Genomic DNA, 27,959 nt, shown 5'->3' on the forward strand with positions numbered 1-27,959 from the left:
TAATTTACATAATTGGGGTCCATAGCCCATGGGTCTTTGGAGGTTATAATGACCCCCCCCCAAGCCATACTTATTAAACCTTTCAATTTTAGACCTGATCAAAATGATTATCTTAAAATTTGGATCTAATAACATTAGACTCTTGGGAGGCCAGATAGCAGAAAAAGTTGTGGAAGGGAGGCTGGTGGCCAGACCAAATCACTCTCAGCCATAGAAGGGTCTTAGAAATATCAAACTTCTAATGAAATGAGCTGAGCCCCTACATAAGTTTTTATAACCACCCTTCTATGACAAGTAGTCAGGGTAAAAAAAATTATTTGGCCCTTTGCCAGGCCTTAGTTTTTTTAGGGAACCATTTTTTCTATTTTCCTTCTTTATTGGGTTCCCATAGCCAAAGGACTTAAGGACATAAGTTTCAAGCCAATCAGCAAATAATAATTTTGCCCCCCCTCTTCTCAAAGTCTATTTTCAGGAGAAGGGATGCCTTTGAATTCTTTTACATTAGGTTCCTCTTGGTCCAGTGACAGACTTATGGCTTAGACATCTATCCCCCCTTCAACAGTGCCCACCAAAATTCCTTCATGATACATGATGTGCACTTACACATCACAGCATATGCTTTTATAAAATATAAAGCAAATCAGATGAAGTTAAATGAAGTTTTAAAACAAATGTTAGAATGATTTTTCTGCAACAAAAAAGAATTAGCACCCACTAGCACCCTTATTCAGACATAATCTAAATGAAGGGAAATGATATTAGTTTCTTTTAATTGATAGAAATTAATTCCCTGTTGGTTCTGGGAGAGCAAACCTCTCCCAGAAAACCATTTGTTGAAGAGATTAGAGGGCAACCCAATCCCCTCTCTCCTTTTGCTTATTAGGTGCTCCCTTTCCTCCACAATGATTATACATTTTTGTAACTGTTGTTTTGTTCAAACTAGTCAAAATGTGGCTTGTCAGTTCTAAGTCAAAATCAGTTTTGGGATATTTCAGCAAGAAAATGTATTAAAAACATCCATGTAATCAGGCACTAGGGTTGAAGTAAAAGCATAAGGAATTTTTTTTCAATGAAGAACAAAGCTTTGTCTATTGCTAAGTAAACTCTGTGATAAGTCAAATTCAGACAATTTCTGACAATTTTTTTTAGTTGACAGCATTCTAAAAACACACACTTAAATTGAAATGGTAAGAAAATCATTTATATTTAAGTTGCCTAATAAATGAGGTTCGAATTGTTATAAATAAGTATTTGTGGAATATATTACCCTTGAACAACTTATTTATAAACTAGTGACATTGTAACCACTTTTCATTACTTTTACTAATGTTGATAACTTCTTTATGTGGCTACAAAACAAAGGACAATTGGGGCCTCTTTAAGGGCTCAAGATGCAATTAGCCCCAGAGGTGATTATCAAATTATGAAAGAGCATAAAAAGGCCATCAAATGATGTTTTCACTTTCATCCTAGCTAAATTATATAGCCAACTACAAATTTACCCAAAAGATCAAATAGCTATATCTCTAATGATGCCAAACCCTCAACAGCTCTGGGACAAGGATTATAAAATTACATAATTTACCTATTGTTTATACAGGAATTATTACTAAATAGGGAAAATGTTTGATTCTGGGCATACCCAAAAGGGTTAAAAAAATTTTAGAGTAAAATTTTGGAACATGTTGAGGGGTAGGTTATACTAAATCAATGGAAAAAAAATCATAAAGCATTATCTATTTTTAAATTGTGATAACCATTCATTGAATTTAGTAGAAATTGCTGTTCCTAAAGTCAGAATGATCCAATCATTCTGACATGTTTTGGGATGGGAAGGCATCATAACATCTAACAGTCAGGAGCACTAACATCAAGACATTGACAAAATCCATCAAAACATTGACAAAAAGTCTGTCAGAACCACTAACCATCACAACATCAACACATCAGTTTATTGACAGTCAAAATCACTACCTATCAGAACATCAACAGTCCTAACATTGACACATCATACAATCTAAAAAAAATTCATAAAAAAAATTTGTCAGAACCACTAACCATCAGAATGTCAACAGTCATAACATTGACATGTGATAGCATCTACAAAAATTTTCATAACAAAAATCTGTCATAACCACTAACAATCAGAATGTCAACAGTCATAACATCTAAGAATTTTTTCATAACAAAAATCTGTCAGAAATCCATTATGTATTTAATATATGCTATGCTTTACCCCCACACCCCTAATGTGCAATTATATAGCTAAAATTTGTTTCTAAATCTGTTATGTATTTAATATATCCTATGCTTTACCCCTACCCCCCTGATGTGCAAATATATAGCAAAAAAATTTTCATAACAAAAATTCATCAGAACTGCTAACTGTAAGAATGTCAACAGTCATAGCATTGACACATCATAACAAATGTTTTTCATAACGAAAATCTGTCAGAATCACTAACCATCAGAATGTCAACAGTCATAATATCTAAAAAAAAATTTCTATGTTATGATGTGCTGATGTTATGACTGTTGATGTTCTGATGGGTATTGATTGTGACTATCAATGAACTGATGTGTTGATGTTATGACTGTCAATATTCTGATGGTTAGTGATTCTGGCAGATTTTCCTTGTCAACAAAATGATGTTTAGTGCTTGTGACTGTTGTTTGAAATGGTAGCACCCATTTTGAGATAACTGAAAACAAATGTTGATTTTCTTAGGCCTACATCCAACATGACAATGGGAGTTACTAAGAAATACTTTAACAGAAACTGCCAAATGTGAATCTGAAACACAATGGAGCACCAGAATACAAGCAGTTAGTGTTATTATCAATGGGCTAGAGGATATAGTAAAACTATTAGAAAAATGACAGTGTAATGACACTGTCATTACAAGAGACACCAGAAATGAAGCAACAATTCTGTTGCAAAACTTATCTAACTAACTTTTACTTTCATAACTTTAGATTATTTCTGTTATAAAATCTTAAGGTGGATTGATTGTGTACAGTTCAAATTACAAGATCCAGTAAATTTCTAGATGGCCCAACAATTTAGCTAGGATGACAGTGAAAACATCATTTAATGCCTTTTGTATGCTCTTTCATAATTCAATAATTGCTTCTGGATCATATTGCATCTTGAGCCCTGAAAGGGCCCCAAAGGTATTTTATATGAATTATGAAAGAGCCATAAAAAAGACATGAAAAGATGTTTTCACTTTCATCCTAGATAAATTATATGGCCCACTGCAAATTTAAACTTGATCTCCACCCCCCTAACATGCAAATATATACCCTAAATTGTTGACAGCAAAGATTTGAATCACAAAAATTCAGCACTATTTGTGTCAATGGCATTTGAAGAACTTGAAACTGTAGGAAAATGGCTTGAATTGAAAATCAATAAAATTCTACTTTAGCTACTTTTGGCTATCTTGGAAAGGGGACAGGTTAGGAAAATGAAACTTTCAGGGATGGTTATAAAGGCTAAAATATGTCCTGGGAAGGTATTTCGAAGTACCTACCTCCACTCCCTCTAGAGGGTCCTGACCTTTAATGACCTTTCATAATTTCTGTGTTATAAAAGTGAAACCTTGTAAAATAGATCTTTTGCTTAAATGAAGTACAATAAAATTGTTTTCAGCTTCAAAACTTTGCTCAATCCCAATTTATAAGGTTTTAAAGATATACAGATACATTTCCTAAATTTTGAAAAAAGAACATTAATATGGCTTAAAATTCTACTCAAATAATAGGAATTGCATGTCCAGAACTAAAGCCAGAGAAAGAGAAACTGATAACTGAAAATTAAGGTAAAATTTTCTTTTGTCACAATTTCAATAGGTATAGACCTGTCATGTAGGCAAATTTCAGAACTCTCTAGAGGGAGAAGGAATTGAGATAGGTACTTCAAAATACCTTCCCAGGACATACTTTAGCCTGTACACCCATCCCTGAAAGTTTCATTTTTCTAACCTAACCCTTTCCAAAATAGCCAAAAGTAGCTAAAGTAGAATTTTGCCTGAAAATCAAGTATTTTGCATGTTAGGTTATAACAGAAAGGTGCCCAATTGAAATTCTTAAAAAAATTATATTCTATAGAATGTAAAAATAATATCCAACTACACTTAGTATCAAGATTAAATATCATGCTAGACAGATAATAATATTTTTAAGACTCTTACACCTTTACCTACCTAGCTGAATATTTGACTGTCTATGCAATATACAGAATATCTACCTAGTTGGATAATAACATAGCTTATTGTTTTGGATATATATCCAACTAGGCAGATAAGAAGATTCTCTAAGCATTTTGGGGTTAATATCCAACTAGCCAGATAATTCGTTCCTCTTAGGCACAGTACCCCCATATGTGCAAATATATATCCTGAATTGACATATATAGGGGGGGGGGGGGCTAAAATTCATTTCTAATAGAAATGGTTGTTATATTTGTAAACAGCATGAAAAAGGCATCAAATGGTATATTCACTTTATTTGAAACTCAATAATATGATTTGGTAAAAATTTACCTAAGATTCTCTAAGCTGTTTGGGGTTAACATCCAACTAGCCAGATAATTCATTTCTCTTAGGCACAGCATGAACATCTAACTAGATGGATAAAACCAAGTCTTAACACTCCTGATATATATCCAACTAGGAGGATAAGTAAATTCCATTATACAGATTTGGGATAATACCCAACTAGCCAGATAAATTGTTTCTCTTAGGCACAGCAAGAATATCTAACTATGTGGATAATAATGTAGCTTAGTGTTTCTGATATATACCCAACAGGACAGATAAGAAAATTCTCTAAGCAGTTAGGGGTTAATATCCAACTAGCCAGATAAATTGTTTCTCTTAGGCAAAGAGAATATCTACCTAGATGGATAATAATGTAGCTTAGTGTTTCTGATATACATCCAACTAGGCAGATAAGAAGATCCTCTAAGCAGTTTGGGTTTAATGTCCAACTAGCCAGATAATTCATATCTCTTAGGCACAGCATGAACATTTAACTAGGTGGATAATACAAAGTCTTGACACTCCTGATATATGTCCAACTAGGAGGATAAGTAAATTCCATTAGGCTATGTGTTTTTGGGATAATATCCAACTAGCCAGATAAATTGTTTCTCTTAGGCACAGCAAGAATATCTTACTAGGTGGATAATACTGAGTCTTAGATCTTCTGATATATATTTAACTAGGCAGGAAGTTACTTACCTACCTAGTTTGATTAATATCAGAAGGGCTAGGACAAAATGTTATCCATTAAGTTGGATGTTCATGCCTCAAGATGCAACTTGCACCAGAAGCAATTATTGAATTATGAAAGAGCATTAAAATGGCATCACATGATGTTTTCACTTTCATCCTAGCTCAATTATAGGGTCACCTAGAAATTTACCCAAGATCCTAGAATGAATTTTAGAGAAGCATTCTATGATTGGCCTTTAGAACAGTTAACCTACCTATAGATCCAGATGTATAAATTGGTTTCAAAATCAGTGGTAGTCTATTAATTATCCTGATGGACGATTTTGTTGCCATATCCACGCTTGAAAATATTAAAAAGTTCCTGATTAAAAGTTATGCTAAGGTTTATTTCTTTGCGGACTACTATTCCTTCTTCAACAATCTTCCGTGAATTGAGAAACAATATTATAAAAATAGATAGCGCTTGTAATATTTTTTTCAAAAGTAGAAAAAGCACGTTTACATAATAGGGAAAAATGCTGGCCAGGCAGCTGCTTTCGAAGCACCTACGGTTTAAATACAGCCTGAAATTTAGGTAATTTTTCTATTGTTGGTGCAAAAATAAATTTTCTGGGTAAAATTGAAGATGATGGGATCTTTGCATAAAATTCTAGTTCAGCTACTTTTCACTAGCCTAGGCTATCTTGGAAAGGGGTTAGCCTAGGTTAGAATGATAAAACTTCAGTAATAAATTGAAGTTCAAAAAAATACTCTGCAAAGGTATTGCCAAACTTCTATGTTAACCCTCTTCTGATTTCTAAGTCTTAGAAGTTTGCCTACTTGTCAGGTCTATAGCCTACCTAGGCTAGGACTAGGCTATTGAAATTTTGGTAAATATTTACCAAATCAGGTAAAATTCTACTTTAGCTACTTTTGGCTATCTTGGGAAGGGGTTAGGTTAGGACAATGAAACTTTCAGGGATGGGTCTACAGGCTAAAGTATGTCCCAGGAAGGTAGGCTATTTTGAAGTACCTACCTCCACTCCTTCTCTCTCTAGAGGGTCATGAAATTTGCCTACATGACAGGTCTATACCCATTGAAATTTTGACAAAACAACATTTTACCTTAATTTTTAGTTATCAGTTTCTTTTTCTCTGGCTTTAGCTCTGAAAATGCAATTTCAAATATTTGATCAGAATTTTAAGAGATATAAATAGTTTATTTCCAAAATTTAGGAAATTTATTTGCATATCTTTAAAACCTTATAAATTGGGATTGAGCAAAGTTGTGAAGCTGAAAACAATTTTGTTGTACTTCATTTAAGCAGAAGATCTATTTTGCTAGGTTTCACTTCTATAACTCACATATTTTTAAAGGTCATCAAAGGTCAGGACCGTCTAGAGGGAGAAGGAGTGGAGGTGGGTACTTCAAAATATTTTCCCAGGACATACTTTAGCCTGTAGACTCATCCCTGAAAGTTTCATTTTCTTAACATAACCCCTTTCTAAGATATTCAAAAGTAGCTAAAGTAGAATTTTACCCCAAATCATATTAGCCTATTGAGTTACAACTAAAGTGAAGGTCAATATATACCAAATCATATTATTGAGTTAGGACTAAAGTGAATACACCATTTGATGCCTTTTTTTTATGCTTTTTACAAATATAATAAGCATTTCTATCAGAAATGAATTTCAGCCCCCCCCCCTATATCGGCCAATTTAGGGTTAGGTTCGGTTAGGTATAGCCTATATAGGGGGGGGGGGGCTGAAATTCATTTCCGATAGAAATGCTTATTATATTCGTAATCAGCATAAAAAAAGGCATCAAATGGTGTATTCACTTTGTCCTAACTCAATAATATGATTTGGTATATATTGACTAAAGTGAATATACCACTCGATGCCTTTTTTTATGCTCTTTTCGAGTATACCAATAATTTATGCCGTAAACAAGTATTAGCCCCAATTTAAATATAGATCAATTCCAGGTCTTTATTTGCACAGTAGAGGGGGGGAGGGACAGTTTAAACCTTCTCTCATATGCTTCTGACACACAATTTACATTCACCCCCCTAATTTGAAAAAATATAGGCCTACCCTGAATTGGTATATATAGGGGTGGGGGCTAAAATTCATTTCCAACAAAAATGATTATTATATTTGTCAAGAGCATAAAAAAAGGCATCAAGTGGTATATTCACTTTACTCATAACTCAATAATATGATTTGGAAAATATTTACCAAAATTTTGACAAAACAACATTTTACCTTAAATTTCAGTTATCAGTTTCTTTCCTCTGGCTTTAGTTCTGAAAAAGTAATTCCTGCTATCTGAGTGGAATTTTAAGCTACATTAATGTTTTTTTTTTGGAATTTAGGAAATGCATTTGCATATCTTTAAAACCTTATAAATTGGGATTGACCTAATTTGTGTAGCTGTAAACAGTTTTGATGTACTCTATCCAAGCAGAAGATCTATTTTTCAAGGTCACTTTTATAAAAAAGTTTTTAAAGATCAGAGCCCTCTAGAGGGAGAAGAAGTGGAGGTAGATGGGCTACTTCAAATTACCTTCCTACCTTACCAGGCCCTACTTTAATCTATAGACCCATTCCTGAAAGTTTCATTGTCCTAACCTAACCCCTTTCCAAGATAGTGAAAAGTAGTTAAACTAGAATTTAACTGGTCTTAGAAGGAACTGGTCTTTGACTTCATTTAACCATCTTTTTGTTATAAAAGAAACCTAAAGAATTAAGCCTAGATTTAGCCTAGGCTACTGCTTAAATGAAGCACAAAGAAAGTGTTGTAAGGTTCATGCCTTTGCTTAACCCTTATTTACAAGGTTTCAATGATCTGTAGCCTAAATCTGTTCCTTAAATTTAGCAACACTGTTGGTAAATTTATGCATAAGCACATTCATATTTAGCTAGGCTAGGAAGGGTGTGAATTTATCACTTGGTCTTTTTTTACACTCTTTTGAAATTTAATAATTGCTTCTAGTCCTAGGGGAATTATGTTTGAGCCCAAAATATCCCAAAGTACCAAAAGTTAAAAACATGTTTCTAAAAAAAAATGGATAGTAAGAAAAAATTACCATTTGAAGTTGATTCAGCAGCAGTAATTATTATTTCCCTTTATCTTAATAGTAAAATTTATTTTGAAAATAAATTTGTAGGAATTAAAATAAAAAGCCTGAAACCCCTCAATAATTATATCCGTTTTTCTGTAATGCCATTTTTAAGGGGTTTCAAGCTCTTTAAAAAACTATAAGATTGTTATCAAAATAACATTTTAGTATTAAGACTAGAGAAAATAATAATCATCATTCCTGAATCAATTTCAAATGGTGATTTTTTCTCACTAGACAATTTCATTCCTGAAAATGTTTTGAAACTTTTGGTTACTATGGACTGTTTTAACTTTTGGGGCTCAGAACAGAATTTCCCCAGAAACAATTATTGAACTATGTAAAAGCATAAGAATGGGCACCAAGTGATTATGTTGAAAACTGTAAATTTACACCTTTTTTCTAAATTCAATTATTGCTCTGGGGCAAATTCTATTTTTAGCCCTTGATAACACCCCAAAAGATAACTAGTTTTTGATTTTTAAACTATGATGTAAGTTTAAAAATTAGTTACAGACTAATAAGATACATAAATTAGTGATGCAAGCCTAGAATTGGGGCTATTAAGAACAAAACATGTTAAGAAAATAATTCTTACCTCATAATATACAGAAAAGTTATAGTTAACACATTTTGACACTATAATTTACCCTCAATGTACAAATATATAGCCCAGATTATATATTTCCCATGTGTTTACTGTTTCTTGATTTTACCAGGATCATCCTATTGCATGCAAGTGGAATTTAAGGTAATCAGTGTTGATTCAGTTTATGGGTACATGAGTTAAAACAAGAACAATGTATGCATGGGCAGACTTAAAACATGAAATACCAGATATTTTCAGGCCACCTTCTTCTTGAAACTTGATGAAATAGAAGTGTTCTTTTGAAAAACCTTTGCAGGAAGGGCAGAAGTCTCTCCTTTCATGTCTGTGCACAGTATGTATAATAGCAGTATGATCTTTCCCTATCTCACCCATTATAAAAACCCAGACTGAGGTGCAATTGCTCCAGAGTATATATATACCGGTATAAACATAAGCAACATTAGATCTTTTCATGGGTAGACAACTCAGATCTCTTGAATGCAAAACTTGGCTTCAACGTTGGAACACTAATTTTGAAGAAACTAATTTTAAATTAATTTATACCAATACATACATGAAAATCAGTAATTAGTAGTGCAATGTTATTATTAGATGTTTTTAGGAATTAGAATTAGGCTTTGAAGTCTCAAGTTGATTTCAAAGGCATTTTGAGAAAGTTTCTGCCAAAATACGTGTTCCAGGGTAATTGGACTGCTGATGGCAGATCAAATGAGAGGAGCTGTTTGTACGTGCTGATATATATATATATATATATATATATATATATATATATATATATATATATATATATATATATATATCATACTACAAAAACTTTATGAAACAGAAAGTTTTTTTTATAGAAAAGTAAAGGCCATATTAAACTTAAGATCAGTAGAAATAGAAGCCTACAATAACTCAAACTCAAAACAACCAGAAATTAAAGAATATTAAAAATATTAAAGAATAAAGAAAGAAAGGGGAATAATTGGTATGGCTGTAACACTGCATATAAATCGCTATTGCTATCTAAATTCACAAAGGGCAAAGATTTTCAAACAAAGGTGTTTATTGTTTAAAGTTCAGGAAAGGTCTGCCAATTTTATACGAAAACATTGATTGAAAACGAAACTAGTCTTATCTAGAAAATAAATATCCTCAAAAATAAATATCACAATGTAAAAAAAAAAATTGATAAACCATCCAGTGGCGGATCCAGAGAGGGGGGGTGAGGGGTGCCCCCTAAAGTAGTCTAAAGTAGTGTAATTTACATAGTTAACACAAGTTTGCATTAATTAAACTTGCTAATGTAAGTTTATTGGATCAACCTATTTTGCGCCCCCCCCTCTAAAAAATCTTGGATCTGCCCCTGCAACAATCACATTTATTCCACCAGTTATTAGAAGACAAAAAAATCCTTGTTTTCACAAATTTCATCAACCCCCCTCCCCCTTTTTTATAAAATCCTACATAGGCAAAAAAGATTAGTAAAAAGCATGTTAATAATAGAATAAGTCATAAATTGTATATAAATTAAGTAATACCTGTGAGATGGGACACTTGCAAATCACTTGGCCGGCTCACCAAGTTTTTTTCTGCTTTTGCAATTACGAATAATGCACCTTGTAACCATTTCTCATTGATTGACGCATACACACTAACCAATAAGCGCAGAAATAAGTGGGAGGAGCTTTTTTTTGTACCAAGAATGAAGAGCCAGAAATCATCTGCAGTGAACTTACTGCCTAATTATATAAACTGTGTGTCTGTGTATGCAGGTATTGGGACTTTGTAAATGAAAGTGGCAAATAGATGAAAAGGATAAAATTGGTCATTGATGAAATTGCTGAAGATCTGGAAAATGCAGCCAGATAGCATAATAGTAAAATGTGGTACTGGCATGTAACAAAGTAAGAGGGAATTGTCAATCAGGACTTCTCCCAGTTAAAGGCTGGGATGGGGCCACAATTATTGGTAAGCAAAGAGTTAGAGAGCAATGGGCAGAACGTTTTGAGAATACACTAAACCATGATAGAGTTACACTAAAAGATATAGAAAAGAATGAAAAAGTTTGTGACACTTTGAATATGAAGAAAGATTTATTTTATGAGGAAAAATTAGGAACAGTACTAAAAAGAATTAAAAATAATAATCCCATGTGCTGAGTGTATGGTATTTTCTTTTCTTTCTTAATGTGTTGACTTTGAAGTTAGAAACAAGCTACTGAAGATTATTGATTTGACTTTTGAAAAAAAGGGAAGTACCTAGCAATTTTAGGAATACTCTAATTAAGCTCCTGTGTAAGTAAGATGATAGGAGCAAATGAGGTAATTATAGAGACATTAGCAATTATAATTACTAATTGCATTAGTAATTATAGGTTTCTGTAGGAAACAAATTGCTTAGTATGATGACACTTTAGACTTGGAGATGCTGTAGAGAAAGTATAAAAAGAAGAACAGTGTTGTTTTAGGAAGACATGATGATTTGTTGACCAAATCTTCACTCTTAGGTTAATAACTGAGTGTGCCTGAGTCATCAAACCCCTTTAGTGCTCAGTTTGATTGATCATAAGTAGTCATTTAATTTAGCTGATAGAAGAGCTTTAGAAAAGGTCCTATCCTTGTGTGGTATACCAGACAAATACATTAAAATGATTAGGGTTATTTATTTTATCTTAATCAGAAATGGAATAAGCCATAGACTTTTCTCATGTAACACAAATTATATACTGTGAGCAACACTTAAAAAAAAAAATATATATAAACTTCCTAAAAAAAAAAGTGAAGATACCCTGCAACAAATCTACATTTCATGGTCCTAAGTACTGCCTTCTGTAAAAAGAGGACCCAACTAATGCTGAAAAGGTGCAACGTCATTCACCAGAATACATGGTCAGGTAACCTGTTCCACAATTTTACTGAAGTTCAAGTTCAATCATTTTGTTATAAACATATACATGTATATAATTGACATAGGCCCATGGGGAGACAAGCTCAAAAAACTAGGCCTAGACAAAGATACAATAACAAATTATACTACAATACAAAGATAAACACGACAGCAAATATACAATAACACAACAATAATATGGAAGTAGCAGCTAGCCCAGGATCCATCAATAAATAAAATTGTGGAACATCGATTTTACTGAAAGTGTTTACAAAGGAACACTGTCCACCTTTTCTTGATACCCTTGGCTGGTACAACTTTAAAGAGTTATGTTGTTTAGATGGATAATGACTAAGCTCAAAGAAATCTTCACAAGACCCAATACCTAAAGGGTCAATACCCTTTATGATACAGAAGTGTTGACAAAGCCCATTCTGTCCCTTCTGAATTGCAGAGATGGTAAGCTCAGGCTACTCAATCTCTGCTCATAAGGTAGGTATTTTGGATAGGGGATGATTTTGGACGCTTGTCTTTGCACTTTTTCAATCAACTGTGCATCAGATTTTCTAGTCAGATACCACACAGATGAGTAGTATTCAACAACAGGGCACACCATCCTCTTATACAATATGGTAGAAGTTTGCAGATAAAACCTTCTGAATGCTCTTTTGATGCAAAGCAAACCATAGTTTGCTTTGTGCAAAATAGCTGATGCTTGCTTACAAAACAGCTATTGCTGTGGCTAAGGTAGGAAAATGAATTAGTTGCTGGCTTTTTATTGAATCAGGAGTTAGTCAGGGTTGTGTTCTATCCCGTTATATGGATCACTTTGATGGACTTTGTCCCAAGGAGCACAGCAACAACAAGCAGAGAACACACAATCAAATTGAGATGCAAGAGGTACAAGAATAGGTTTGAAAATTAATATTAAGAAAACTAAGTTTCTAAGACTAGAAATAAGTGCAGGTGAGCAGGTGATAAAAATAAACAACAGGTCCAACAATAAGTGAAAAACTGAAATATTCATTTGAATTTTGAGCAAGTTTCACTGTTTTAAAAATTCTCTATTGTTTGTTTTTATGATGGAGAGGCAGTGTGGTATTTGTTGTAATTTATGAAGAGGTGATGTTGGACAAGAAGAAGATTGATTTAGTGGACAAAGAGGTGATATAAACAAACAACAGGTAAAACAATAAGAATTATATAAGACAATGAGACTTTAAACAACCAAGACTCCTTTTTGAACTTGTTGCAGTAACAATTCTGGGACTGTTTTAATTTTAGTTTTATAGGTTGCATTTTACTTTAAATCTTATTTTATTTTTATGTTTTGCTGAGTACATCCCTTGAATATAGGGCTGAAATATTCATTTGAGATTTGAGCAAGTTTCACTGTCTTAAAAATTCTCTCTTGTTTGTTTTATGATGGAAAGATCAATTTAGTAGACAGCTTGGCTTACCCAGCTAGTATTATTAGTAAAGTAGAATAGCCAAGATCCTGGGTCTTTTTTTACAGTAGAAAAAAACTTTGGAAGAATAGGAAGATAAGCCTGCAAACAACAATTAAAATATTGGAAGCTACTGTGATGATAGTGGTCAAGTATGGTTCTGAGGCATGGTTGTTCTGAAAATGGAGGAGGTTTTGCTTGATGTTTTCAATGGAGCTTGATGTCTCCATTACAAAAAACAGAGGAAGATTTACTTGTTTTCCATGGAATTTGCCTATGGATTGTTTTGGGTACATGACTGACTGACCATAGGCTACCTCAAACATTAAGCTGTACAGAAAAGGTGGTTCAATCCCGCTTTCTAGGGTTATAATGAGAGAAAGGTTGAGATGGCTAGGACACATTCTGCAGATGAAGGATGACAGATTGCCAAAGATCATTGTTGTTGGCCTACCATTGAAGGCCCAAACGAAAAGCAGGTTGTTCTTGAATAGGGTGGGAGGATTTCGTAAGAAAAGATTTAAAGGAAATAGAAAACTCTTGAAAGGGTGTAAAGAGGGAGGCTTTGAATTGATCGGGATGGAGAAGATGCGTGCGTTGCTGTGTTGGTCTCAGATGACTGGTGCTACAGTGAGTTGTTAGTAGTTGCAGTATTAGTGCCTCTGCTTTACAAATGCCTAAACTAGATCTTTTTCTGGGGAAATCACCATGATATAAATGTTCTTACAAACATGATTTTTAAATAAATATCTTTGTTGTGAAATAATGTTAAAAAAAACGAAATTTTTGCAAATGGAACCAAAGCCTGACATTTAGACTTAAAAACAAGAATATTATTACAAGAATATAATTTGCGTAGACATATTATGTAAAATTGGCAGACATTTTATTTAAAACTGGCGTAAATAATGCAGCTGATAATATTTTCCTATGATTGTTGGATTGTACAAAACTAGCATTTTACTGAAAACACAAAACTCATACATAAGAAGTAAATTTATACCATATAGAATATCCTGAGCTAAAAATTCTATAGTTTATAATCGGCCTAAATTTTTTGCAATATAAGGCCCTGTGAGAACTGGAATATATCCCCATATAAGTAACAAGATAAGTCAAAAGACACCATGTGGTATGATGTTATCAAAATAGTGTTTCTGGAATATCTTTGGAATGACTTTGGGTATCAAGCTGAAATTTTCAGAAAGTGTTGGAGGGGGGCAAGTGGACCTTGAATCTTTACTAGGGTAGAGGTAAATTGAAAGAAGCCATGAATTTAAGGCATAAAAATGGTATAATCAGACCAATAACAAGAAGATTTTGCACAAAAAATGGGGCCTTAAATTTCGTTTCTCCATTCAACTCCAGGTGGACTCCCATGCTGAAAACAAATTCGAAAATGATTTTTGGCTGCTGATGCCCAAACCGAGATGGAATATTCTTTCGTCTAAGATAGGCTTGTAACTTACAGAGCTGGACAAAAAAAAATATTTTGAAGTGTTTTTATTGACGTTGAGGAGGGGATATACGGAATAATTTCTGTTCGTTTTAAGTTTTAATGTTGCTCCTTTCATTAAGCTAATGAAACAGCCAACTTAACCTCGTTGTGTTGTGCGAAAAAAAACACATCTACACACAAGCAACGCCATCTAGCATCATCGATCAAACTCCAAATATTAGTTAAGAAATTCTCTAAAAATTGCCTCCAAAGAGGCAAAGACGTTCTCTAAAATGATAAACAAACATAGCACAGGGTGAAGTTGGACACACGGGGCGACCTTGGACAGTGTCCAAAGTCGCCCCCGAATTTCTGTCCAATCTCGCCCCTATCGAACCAATTTTAGAAAATGGCGTCCTGAAAAAGAAGTACTTGGAATAGACAAATCAAACTCAGGGCATAGATAGAGGATGTATCTAGCAACTGTACAACATCAACAACAAAGAAAAACTACCACCTTTTGTTACCGCAAATCGAACTGATGTTGCGACTCCCAGATTTTTTTAAGCATCTAAAAACTTTCTTACCTCTTATCCTGGTGTTAACAGTTCCGTTAGATTTCAAACTTCCCGCCAATGTAGACATACATAAGCCCCATCTACCCTATTTTTTGTGGATTGATAGAAGCAATAGGCTAGTTGTCAGGTTCGACGTCCAAGTTTGCCCCTGTCCAATTTCGCCCCGTTCTCCCCTATATAGCAGTATGCCAACAAATTTAATTTTCTCAGATTGCCGTAGACCTAAAGGGTATTTAAACAAAAACATGGAAACCTCAATACAGACAAAAGCTTTGGGCGGAAAAATATTGCAGTGATTCTTGAATCCCAACGTATGCCCAAATTTATGTTGTCTCTGATCGACTAGTTACTTAGGCCTACTAGATTAATCAAGCCTGAGAGAAGCAAAGTTTTTGAAAAATAGGCTTTATTAATTCGTGAAGCCAAAAAATTGGGTCAAATATTGTTTTCTCTGATCAGTTTGCAAATTTTAGGATAAGAAAACTTGACCTGTGCTGCTTGACCAGGACCATAGTTTTTTTTTGGGGGGGGGAGGGGTGGGGGGAATATGGTTACATTGATTCTTTTTCGCACAAAATTGTTTTGCTTAAAATTTTCGGTGAATGGTTACACTGATTCTTTGGCACAAAAAAACTTTTTTGCGTAACTTTTTTTTTTGCTTAAACAATTTGATTTTTTTAGGCTGATATGCTGTGAAATTTTAGGCCATATAAAACTCCATAGTGAAAATTGTAGGACCAAAGAGCCTCAATTCAGACAAAATACTAGGGAAACAAATATGTTTGCATTCTCAATTTATTTTTAAAGACCAAAAGAAAACTTCTTTTAATAAATGGTCTTGAGAACCATTTATTCAAACAAATATGAATTTGCAGCAAAATAGGTGGTCTCAAATTAAAAAAAAACAACAACAAACAAACACACAAATTATGCAGATTTTCAACTTATGAATAATAACCCTCTCCCCATGTACTCCGAATTCTGTAGTAATTAAAAAAAAAAAATAGCCTAATGTCACCTTTAACAATTTAAAAAAATTTAAATACAATACAGAGCTTTTTCGATAGCGGCAAAGAACGCCAGATTTTATCCTTTTGTTTTCTAGACAGTATCTTATTTACCAGTTTTATCTTATTTTACAAATTTTTATTTTACAGTAATTTTACAACACTACTGCATCATTCTATAATATGGACCAAAAGAAATCCTTTTTTCAAACTTTCAAAAGGGAAGCCTATCAAAGCTTTTGATCGAATATTCAGATTTTGTCGAAAATTTAAATTCCAAGCCAATATTTTAATTCTTACAAATGACAGCTCAATAGAGACAAATCCTTTTATTTGACAGTGGACAACAAAACAATCTCTGGATATTTTGGTCGCATACACAGTGGCCGTCTTCAGCAGATAAACTATAATATTATAAATAAAACATCAACATTTATACAAAACAACAAATTAATTACATATTGTTTAGCGCTGCTATTTTCTTCAAAGCAGTTACAGATGCAAATCTCTCTAACGTCCCAGTTTCCAGGTCAGTGACATGATGTTTTTTGTGAATCAGAGAAACAAAAGTCAATGGCATTGAGAGAAGCGAAATTTATTTTATTTGACTGTAGTAAATAATCATAAATTGAATTGAAGCCAAATTCACCTGCATCTCTGTTCAAAGTCAAGTTTTTAAATGAGATTTTTTTTAATTTCAATGGTTTCCCCTAAAAACTTGTTTTAACCCCTGATCCCTAGAAATCAGAGAGACATTTTTGAACATAATAAAAATAGTTTTAGTTTATCTGCTGAAGACGGCCACTCTAAATGTGAACGAAATATCCAGATAATTTTTTATTATTTCACTGTGAAATTAAAGGATTTGTCCCTGTTGAACTATTATTTTTACAACATAAAAAGGCAGTGTGGTCTCCAAAAAGACCTATATTTTAATTCTTAGACGAAAAACTAAAACAAAAAGTTCAACCATTTCCAATACTAACTAAGTTAAAAAAATCAATTAAAAAAGCATTAAAATCTTTATAAAAACGCTCTTCAAAAAATGTTTTTTTTTTCAAAGAAAAATGTAGCTTTATTAAAACCCAAGCTGAGCAAAAATAAAGTCATATAAAATTTCAAAGATATAAAGCAGAATGACTATCAATAAATAAATGAATCCTAAAACAAACAAAAAGTAAAATGAATAATTAATTCAAACTGAAAACAAATAAAAATGACACAAACAGAAGTAGGGCCACCTAAAGCTTCTAAGGGCCAGAGTGTCATTTTATGCTTAGATTTTTCTTTTTATTTAAAACCTTAATCGAGCTCTTGTTATTGCATAGATGTGTGTGGACGCAAAATTGCTGTTGATCTTGATGAAAATTTGTCTAATTTAAATATCCTTAAAGATATTGGTGTCCCTCAAGGTTCAGTATTAGGTCTGCTTTTATTTCTGATCCACGGTACTGATGTTCCCGAAAGTTTGCAGGAAAATATTAGTTTTCCAATTCTACTCGCAGATGAAACATCTATATCTGTTATCATGAGGTATTCATTTGCATTGATTGAAAATTTTATTATAACTGTTACTTCAGTTAATCGATGTTTGCTTTCCAATAATTTAATGCCAAAAAAATTGCATAGACATTAGAGATACCCAAAAGTCATAAATCTGAAACGTAGTTTCATAAGAGTTCGTTTTATGCTATTGAAAATTTGTTAGACTGAAACCCCACCTGGTCGAAATATCATAATCTTGTGCATCACATTTGGGCACGAGGGGATACCCTAAATGCTATGCTCATATGACCTGAATCATAACAAATTAAAATGGAAAAATTTGGCCTACCAATAGCTTATCACTGCAATTTTCAAGTTTTCTATCTTCCCCCTCCCTGAATCTGTGATATACAATGTCTCACATGTCCTCTTAGTAAACTAGAATCCATATCTGGAAGGTGATGGGGCTTATGTCTCCACCTAAAATCTGGATGTCTTTACATTCTCTTCTGGGATTTATGATATTTTTCATAATTTTCCTATTATTAATGTATTTTCGAAGTTGTCCCCCCCCTCAAGGTGTTTTGATCTTTTATTTGTTTCTATCCTGATAATTTTTTCTGGGATCTATGATATTTTACGCGTAATTTATTTCAGTCTTTCTCATGCTCTTTTGGTCTTTTGTTGATCTATCCACAATATTGTGTGGGATTTATTATATTTTTAAAGCATAATTTTAGTATTTTGATGTATTTCGGAAGTTTAATCCCCTTCCCCTGCTCCACTCATGCAGTTTTGTTCTTTTATTTGCTTAGACTTGTATTATTTTTTCTGAGATTTTTAATATTTGATGCATAATTTTCCTGTTTTCAACGTATTTATGAAGTTGTGATCCCCTCTCCCTTTCCCTACTCCTCCCTTCCCCTCCCCCTTTTCTTACTCAAGATGTTTTGACCTTTTATCCACTTCAAGTGTTATTCAAAATGTCTCACCCCAACGAGGGTGATTTTTGTGTGTAAGATATAAAAGTAAGAGCAATAATGTTTTGAGCACAAGAATTACTGGACAGTGGTTACACCTCTCGAAACCTCTCGAAGTTGGTGCTGATTGAGCTCTCTTTTCTTAAAATATGAATTTACTTTTTAACCTCTGCATATTCTTCATGTAGGGACATAATTGGTCTTGCAGCTTTGTGTTCTGCAAAAGAGTTCATATTTTATTAAATATACAGTTGAGTTATTGCCCCATAATTGCCCCATAGTTACACTGTGAAAGTATTTTTAACTGCAGCTTTGTGGTTCCATAAAACTTTGTTGTATAGTGAACTTTTAATTACGTTTGAAAAAAAATCCATATATTCACTCATGGTTTTCGTGTAATGAAAGTCTTCTAATGCAAGTTCTTATGCCAAATTTGAATGTAATCCGATTTTTCATAGTACCCGCAGATGCTGTGTAATAATTTTTGAAGCTGAAAAGCCGTAAAGAAAGGAGTTGAAAAAAACGGATCAATTTATAGTTGCATTACAAGAATTTTAATCCTCAAGAAACTGTGCTACACCACAATAGTTGTTTATCCTTTTCCAGATTTTTTAAAATATATTTAAAGTTTTTTAAAATATCACTTTTCAGGCAATCTGCAAGCTTCATTACTTGTGCAAAGCCAGTCCACTTATTAGGACAGAATGATAAATCAAAACTAACCTCAGAATATCCCTTACTAAAGCCCTTTCAAGTACCAAAAGCTTTATGCTCTTCCAAAGCTGATGATGGCAATGACAATGATTCTATTACTGGTGGCAATGCTGGTGAAGGGGATGGAGGTGATCCTTATGTCTATGCAAATCCTGTGGTTAGCCAATTACCTGCAGCTTTGACAGTTCCTGAAGTTTGGCCTCATGTGCCTGTCATAGCGATTAATAGAAACCCTGTTTTCCCAAGATTCATTAAAATAGTTGAAATAAGTAATAAAGAGCTCATAGATGTTATTAGAAGAAAGGTGAAATTGAATCAACCTTATGCTGGAGTTTTTCTCAAGAGAAATGAAGACGATAATGAAGTTGTTGAAAAGATGGACGATGTGTATCCAGTGGGTACGTTTGTACAAATTCACGAACTTCAAGATCTCGGTGATAAACTTCGGATGATTGTAATGGCTCACAGGAGAATAAGAATTGTCCAACAGCTTATTGAAGAAGAAGAAAAGCCCAGACGACGGAAATTAAGGAAACGTAAAACTGAGAATACAGAAGCGATTGAGCAAACAATTGAGGATGGTGTGCCAAAAGAAAAAGAGGAGGCACAAGAGCCATCAACCAAATCCCAACCATTTCTATTAGCTCAAGTTGAAAACGTGACCCATGAAGAATTTAAGCAAACGGAAGAAGTTAAAGCATTAATGCAAGAAATTATTAAAACAATACGTGATATTATCGCTTTAAATCCTTTATATAGAGAATCTATACAGCAAGTTCTCCACCAAGGTCAAAGAGTTATTGATAACCCTGTTTATTTGTCTGACTTAGCAGCTTCTCTTACAGGTGCAGAACCTAGCGAACTGCAAAAGGTTTTAGAAGAAATAAGTATACCGCAGAGGCTGATGCTAGCGCTGCAGCTTTTGAAAAAAGAGCTGCAACTTAGTAGACTTCAACAAAAAATTGGAAAGGAAGTTGAAGAAAAAGTGAAAACAGCGCATAGAAAGTATATGCTGATGGAGCAATTGAAAGTTATTAAAAAGGAGCTGGGCCTTGAAAAGGATGACAAAGATGCAATTGACGAAAAATTTAGAGAGCGACTGAAGGAGAGGACAGTTCCTAAACATGTTATGGATGTAATTGAAGAAGAACTGAATAAATTAGGTTTTCTTGATAATCATTCATCTGAATTTAATGTCACTCGAAATTATTTAGATTGGCTCACGACTCTTCCTTGGGGAGTGACTAGTGACGAGAGCCTTGAGTTCGACAAAGCGAGTGAAATACTTGACGAGGACCACTACGGCATGGAGGACGTTAAAAAGAGAATCCTTGAGTTTATTGCCGTTAGTAACTTAAAAGGATCAACACAGGGTAAAATCTTGTGTTTCTACGGACCACCTGGGACTGGTAAAACCAGTATTGCACGTTCCATTGCCCGAGCTTTAAATAGAGAATATTTTAGATTCAGCGTTGGAGGAATGACAGACGTTGCTGAAATAAAGGGTCATAGAAGGACGTATGTTGGTGCGATGCCTGGCAAAGTTATACAATGCTTAAAGAAGGTTAAAACCGAAAATCCACTTGTTCTTATTGATGAAGTTGATAAAATTGGTCGAGGCTATCAAGGGGACCCATCATCAGCTCTGTTGGAGTTGTTGGACCCAGAGCAGAATAAAAACTTCTTGGACCATTATTTAGACGTACCAGTTGATCTTTCAAAAGTTCTATTCATCTGTACTGCGAACGTGTTAGACACAATTCCTGAGCCATTAAGAGACAGGATGGAGATGATCGAAGTATCAGGGTATGTTGCAGAAGAGAAATTGGCAATTGCTAAGCGATATTTGATTCCGCAAACTGAAAAAGAGACGGGTGTGACATCTGATTCAATTGATATATCAGATGATGCTCTGCACAAGTTGATCAAATCTTACTGCCGTGAATCGGGGGTAAGAAGTCTTAAGAAACAAATTGGAAAGGTTTTTAGAAAAGCTGCAGTGAAATTAACCAGGAAAGAACTAGATCATGTGTCCGTAACTGAAAGTAATTTACAGGATTTTGTCGGAAAGCCAATATTTACTCATGATAGACTTTATGATGGTACTCCTCCGGGTGTAGTAATGGGATTAGCATGGACATCAATGGGTGGATCAACTTTGTATATAGAGACCTCTCTTCGCCGACCGTTGACGCAACGCAAAGATGTTGATAAGGAGTCAGTCGGATCTTTGGAAGCCACAGGTGAGCTTACATCTTCTTTCCTTCCTTTTCTCATTCTTTCCCTTTTCTTTTGTTTCTTCTTTTTCTTTTCTTTCAAGTTTATTTCTTCTTTTGTTTTCTCGCTCTTGTTCTTTCCTTTTTCTTTTTTTTTGGGAAAAAGGACTCAATGAAGTATATACTTACGTAAAAGATGTAAAGGTATGTACAGTTATTTTTGTTCAACGACTAAAGAGGGCCTAAAAAGCACGTATTTACTTCTTCATGAATCAAAATACCGGCCACAACCAAGGTCATATCCAGGGTTTTCGATACCGGGAGTCACCAAAAGAGTATTGTTGGGGGGTGGGGGGGGGGAGGAGATGTTTTTTTACGTACATTTTTAACATCAGTTTACTAATCAGAGAAGTTTCTTAGGAAAAATACAGAAGTCTTGTTATCTCTATTTATACAACCGATTTATGAATCGGGGAAAATATTTTGGAGGGTGGGGGTCAAACGTGGTACCCCGGCCAAGGACACCGTCTTGGTTGCAACTTATGTGTTGATCTCATAAACTATGATCGAGGGCCTTTTAGCTTACCAAGTCTGCAGAGTGTACTTATAATATCCATGCTCAACTAATTGCAAGTAATTCCACGTTTTTAACTGAAGTGTCATATCTGCTCTTTTAAAGAAATTAAATAAAAAAAAAGTTTTTTTTAACTGAAAGTAAGGAGCAACATTAAAACTTAAAACGAACAGAAATTATTCTCTATATGAATGGGGCTGCCTCCTCACCCCTCGCTCTTTACGCTAAAGTTTTTTATTGTTTAAAAAACAAAGATGTGAGACAGAGTCAAGCTTTAGCTGAAGGGTAAAGAGCGAGGGGTTGAGAAGGGAGCAGCCTCTTTCATATGCGGAATAATTTTTGTTCGTTTTAAGTTTTAATGTTGCTCCTTACTTTCAGTTAAAAAAAAAAAAATTTAATTTCTGAACTTTTTTTAGCTAATGCAGCTTTTATTTTGGCTCACCGTACATGAATAATTAAAAAGAAATTTGCATATTAATTTTACTCTTTTTTGGCTAAATGGCTTTCTCGAAATTTTGTTCTGACGTAACTTACGAATTAACTTACGTAACGAACTTCTATATTCGTATATTTTTATTACGCATACTAGGGGGTTCGCCCCCTAGTCAATACCTCGCTCTTTATGCTAAAGTTCAAATTTTGTTCCAATTCTTTAATAATGACCCCTTAATCACAAAGGCCGTTAATTAGAATAAATAGCTCTGATGAAAGTAAAAAAAAAACTTTAGCGTAAATAGCGAGGTAATGACTAGGGGGCGAACCCAATCATGTACATATTAATTTCTGTTCGTTTTAAATTTTGATGTATCTCCTTACTTTCAGTTGAAAAAATTGTTTTTTTTATTATTTATTATCTGATCGTTTTTTTAAATAATGCTGAGAAATCTGGCATGTCCTTCATAGCAATGTCCCTTCCCCCATGAAAACTCCCTCCGTGGAAAGATCGTCCCCCGTACCCCCCGAGCCCCCCCCCCCTCACAACTACAAAAAAGAATGTGGGGGATTAAGTCATCCTCAGAGACATAGTTACTGTATGTTTCCAGCATGCTGATCAAAATGGCTATCTCAAAATTTGGATTGGATGACTTTGGGAAAAAAAGAGCGTGGGAGGGGGCCTAATTTCTCTTCATTTTTTGTGATCACTTAAAAAGGGCACTAGAAATTTTAATTTCCGTTCGAACGAGTCCTCCCACAATATTCTAGGACCACTGGTTCGATATGATCACGCCTGAAAAAAAAGAACAAATAAACACGCATCCGTGATCTTTCTTCTGGCAAAAAAAATGCAAAATTCCACATTTTGGCATATAGGAGCTTAAAACTTCTATAGTATGGTTCTCTGATACGCTGAATCGGATGGTGTGATTTTCACCAAATTTCTATGACTTTTAGGGGATGTCTTCCACTTTTTTCGGAAATAAGGCAAATTTTCTCAGGCGCGTAACTTTTGATGGGTATGACTAAACTTGATGAAACTTATATATTTGAAATCAGCATAAAATCTGATTCTTTTGATGTATCCGTTTTTTTAGTTTCCTAAATCCAATTTAATCCGTTAATTTTGGCTATTGGGTACGTGTTTTGTTTCAGAGTTACTATTATTACCGTAAGGTATAGTAAGAAAAAACGCTTGTTCAGTTATGGTTTTAAGTTTTATAAGTCTTTTCATGGCCTATTGACTCTTCTTTGTGGTAGATTGTGTTTTGTTGCACTGTTTGTCCTACGAGATTGGATGGGTGGCTAGGGTCAAAGCCTCGCTCAAGTGATTATCTGTCTCAATTACTAAAGTATCAAAACAGTTTTTTTTTGTCACCAAATGATTACCTTTAAAAAATACTTACGTAAAAAAAGAAAGAAGAAAAAGAGACAAAAACGTCACTTCAACAAAAATGATTCAATTTTGTTCAGTGTATAGCTACATTCATAGCTCGTATACTACGTTCTGTATATTACGGCAGGACGTCATAAACGTCCTTAACGGCAGCTTTTATAACATTAATTTTCTGTTCTGTCACTGCTTCACTGGGATCAGGAATTTTATATTTATTCAAAAGAGATGAATTTCTGTTAAAGAACAGTGAGCGTATCAGGAACTTCAAATATCAAACTTCTTAATTCACAAAATCTAGGGAGGGACAGAGGAAAATTTTATTTTTCGAAATCTTGGGGGGAGGGCAAATTTATCACTTTTCAATGATGATAACGAAACAGAATTTTTTGACACAAAACACCCATTAAAAAAAAAACTATAGAAGGTCGCTCATGCAGAAATAAAACGCTTTAGAAAAAACGCTTGTTCAAATATAGTTCAAGTTTCTATAAGTTTTGAATTTCTAAAAGTTAAACAATTTTTTTAACTGTTTTTTTTTTACGAAACCTATTACCAAATGATTTTAAGTAGCCTGTTCAACAAATCTCCAGTTTAGTTACTGTTTTAAAGAAGAAGGTTCTAAAATCCGACACTAGATGGACTTAATGATCAATTAAAATTTCCCGCTTACATTTCTTTTTTAATCTTAAGAATAGCGAACATTCAGGGAAAATATCAATATTCATGTTGAATTATTGATTTTGTGCAATGTATTATGAATGGGAAAAACTGCAGTTGGAAGCCGAAAAGAGCCCGTTTAGGATTTCAGGTGTTTTTCTTAAGAAGAAGAATATCAGTTAAGAAAATCTAAGAAAAATATATCTGTCAATCGTTGTCAACATTTTCTTTTTACCAGAGCTTATTTTCTATTTCGACTTAGTCCTTTGACGCCTGGAGGTGCATTTTGTCGGAGTTTTTCCGACGCCACAGTCAGTTTTTTTTTTTTTTTGGGGGGGGGGGAGGGGGGTTAACCCGTAATCCTTACCCCCTGGATATAGACTTGACTAATAGTAATGTATTTTTTTGTAAGTCTGACGTGATTATCATTCTAGCTCCGATAAGTTGGCGATACGCCAACTTTGTCTAGTGACTTGGCAAGGTTTAGGCTTGCGAGATCTTTTCTAACACCATACGTTAGGTGGCAGCTTTGTTTATCCTCACCGTTGGTATTCAACACACCCATCGCCGCTCTCTTTTGTCGTCAAGGATGAGTCTACGATGTGTCGTTCTAAACACTAAGATCTTGAAGGAGTAATATAAAAAGATAGAGATTAGAAGATAATAACACTTCAAAAATTGATTTATAAATAGGACTAATTATTTGAAAAGTATAACCATGCTTCCTGCTTTTGAATAGTTTATAAGTGTGGTTACAAAAATAGAATTTTCGTTTTCATTGAAATAAATGCTTTTTTTGTGCAGAACTTCTCCAACGTTGTTAGATCAGTCTTCTTCTACCGATAGTAATATGAAGGAAAAGTAATAATATAAGATCCAATTAGACTCAACCATGCAAAAACTCTTCTGTTTTTTTTTTAATTTTCATTTAAATTTAAAAAATCTTTTAAGAAATAAATAAGTTGAGTTTTCTTTTTTTAATAGTCTTTTTTTTAGGTTATCTTCTCACTGATGATGATCTTTTTTTAATTGAGTTACTTATTAATATTAATTGATATTAGTATTATTATATTACTATGATATAATTTATTATTATATAAATTATGATTATATAATTTCATTATAGAAATAATTATCATAATTATTTATTACATATAATAATTATTATATTTTTATCAATATATTATCATAATTAAGCATAATGATGCTAAATATCACATCATATCACATATTGATATTATATAATATTACATTATTTATATGTTATATATTGTATGTTAATACTGTATAATCAGTATAGTTAATTAGTATTCAGTAATCTTGATTTGAATAATTTTTTCCCTTTATAATAGATATTAGGGCCGTTCTTTAACTCATCTTTGTGCTAAGATCTTGCATCTTTTGACAAAGAACGCTTTAAAGTGAAATCTTAGCACTAATATGTTACATCTTATATCGTTCTTTTGCAAACGTCTTTCATCATTCTGCTCTGATCAGCGGTCTAAGAATAATGATGAGTATATCATCAAAGTTCTCTCATCATTGTTCTCTATGGCAGAAAGATGGCGTCCATCACATTTTTTGCTAACATCAGTGAGCTGTAAATTCTTAGAACAAAGATTAGTTAAAAGAACGGAAATCTTTGCAGAAAGATGTGAGATCTTAGATGTAAGATCTTAGTGCAAAAGAACAGGCTTATTGTTTCTTCAATAGCTTACTTCTCCAAAGCGTTAACTAAATACTTTTCTACTCATAATAAAATAAACTAAAAAAAGATAACAATAAAAGATCCAGTTGTGAACATCCTTGCAAAAACTCTTTTAACTTTTGTTTAGTCTCCATGAAAGTTCTAAAACGATTCTAAGAAGTAAATAAGTTGAGAACTCGATTTAATGACAATCTTTACCTATAATCGAAATAACTCTGCAAAAAGTATTAATTATAGAAGATCCAATTGGAAACATCTCTGCATTGGCGCCATATGCTAAATTTTAGGGGAGGGGGCTTATCGGGTCTAATCGGCACTTCCAGTGCTGTATAATAGAAATCTCAAAACAAAAATATAAAATATAAGGCAGAATCATTCAGCCAGGGGGGGGGGGCTGCAGCTCCCCCCCCCATATGGGTGCCCATGCATCCCTGCAAATATCCCTCTTACTTTTTATTTCGTCTTCTTGAAAGTTTTATAAAGCAAATAGATTGAGAACTCTTTTTAGGTCAATCTTATAATAGATAATCAATTATGATCAATTATAGATAATCAATTATTGATTCTTTATAGAATCAATAACTTGATTCTGTGAAGTTGCTAGCTCAGTCTTTTTCTACTGATGGTAAAACAAAAATGATAAAAGGCCCCATTCGAAACAACCCTTTAAAAACTCTTCCATCTTCTATTTCGTTTTAACGTTTTTAATCAGTAAATAAATTGAAATTTCTTTTTCCAGGTCATCTTGGAGACGTCATGAAAGAATCTACTCAGATTGCTTATACCTTTGCAAAAATGTTTTTGAACGAAATCGACCCCTCTAATTCATTCCTAAACGAGGCACACACCCATTTACATGTACCCGAAGGTGCCACGCCCAAAGACGGGCCCTCTGCTGGATGTACCATAGTTACTGCCCTGTTATCACTAGCAATGAAAAAACCAGTTAAGCCCAACTTGGCCATGACTGGTGAAATATCGCTTACTGGCAAGATCCTCCCTGTGGGTGGGATTAAAGAAAAGGTTATTGCTGCAAAAAGGGTAGGGGTTAATTGTGTTATTCTTCCTGGTGAGAATCGAAAAGATTTTGACGATCTCCAACCTTTTATCACCGAAGGACTCGAAGTGCATTTTGTTGACCATTATAGTGAATTATTTAAAATTGCTTTTGAATAAATATCAGTCATTTTTTATGCTTAATTTAATTAAAGGGTTGCCTGTTTTTCACCAGAAGAATTGTATATAGCCAAGGCTCAAGGTGGTCTGTCACAGTTGAAAAAAGTTTGGAAGAATAGGAAGGTAATTCTACGCACCAAAATTAGAATATTGGAAGCTACAGTGATGACAGTGATCAGGCATGGTTCTGAAGCGTGGGCGCTCCGAAAAACGGAAGAAGGTTTTCTAGATCTTTTCCAGCGAAATTATCTACGGATTATTTTGGGTACCCGAGTGACTGACCATATCTCAAACAGCAAGCTGAACGAAAAATGTGGGT

General features: G+C 33.8%; 2 protein-coding genes across 2 annotated transcripts in view; one reads left to right on the forward strand and one right to left on the reverse strand.

The window, feature by feature from the left end:
• The window catches only part of LOC148943851 (ATP-dependent clpX-like chaperone, mitochondrial), a 59,229-nt gene extending 53,595 nt beyond the window's left edge, over nucleotides 1-5,634 (reverse strand). Inside the window, exon 1 of the mRNA XM_089101873.1 lies at nucleotides 5,495-5,634. Within this exon, the coding sequence (XP_088957999.1) occupies nucleotides 5,495-5,573 (79 nt within the window). The 5' untranslated portion in view covers nucleotides 5,574-5,634. The remainder of the gene's footprint in view (nucleotides 1-5,494) is intronic.
• An 82-nt stretch (nucleotides 5,635-5,716) lies between these two features.
• Nucleotides 5,717-27,655, forward strand: Lon (lon protease homolog, mitochondrial). Its single transcript, XM_089101442.1, has 3 exons — nucleotides 5,717-5,814; nucleotides 19,416-21,721; nucleotides 27,204-27,655. Exons 1-3 carry the CDS (start codon nucleotides 5,756-5,758, stop codon nucleotides 27,638-27,640), a joined length of 2,802 nt encoding a protein of 933 aa, XP_088957568.1. The 5' UTR covers nucleotides 5,717-5,755; the 3' UTR covers nucleotides 27,641-27,655.
• The last annotated feature ends 304 nt before the right edge of the window (nucleotides 27,656-27,959 follow it).

Source organism: Artemia sp. Qi Xiang Cuo, chromosome 15 (assembly GCF_049724085.1).
Source record: "Artemia sp. Qi Xiang Cuo chromosome 15, ASM4972408v1, whole genome shotgun sequence".
Classification (NCBI taxonomy): Eukaryota; Metazoa; Arthropoda; class Branchiopoda; order Anostraca; family Artemiidae; genus Artemia; species Artemia sp. Qi Xiang Cuo.

What these genes read in the sequence shown, in the direction of transcription:
- Lon (XM_089101442.1), top strand. Translation starts at nt 5,756, where the DNA reads ATGCTGGCCAGGCAGCTGCTTTCGAAGCACCTACGGTTTAAATACAGC. An exon ending in AAATACAGCCTGAAATTTAG is followed by an intron (nt 5,815 to 19,415) that starts GTAATTTTTCTA and finishes ATCACTTTTCAG; the next exon opens with GCAATCTGCAAGCTTCATTA. An exon ending in CGGATCTTTGGAAGCCACAG is followed by an intron (nt 21,722 to 27,203) that starts GTGAGCTTACAT and finishes TTCTTTTTCCAG; the next exon opens with GTCATCTTGGAGACGTCATG.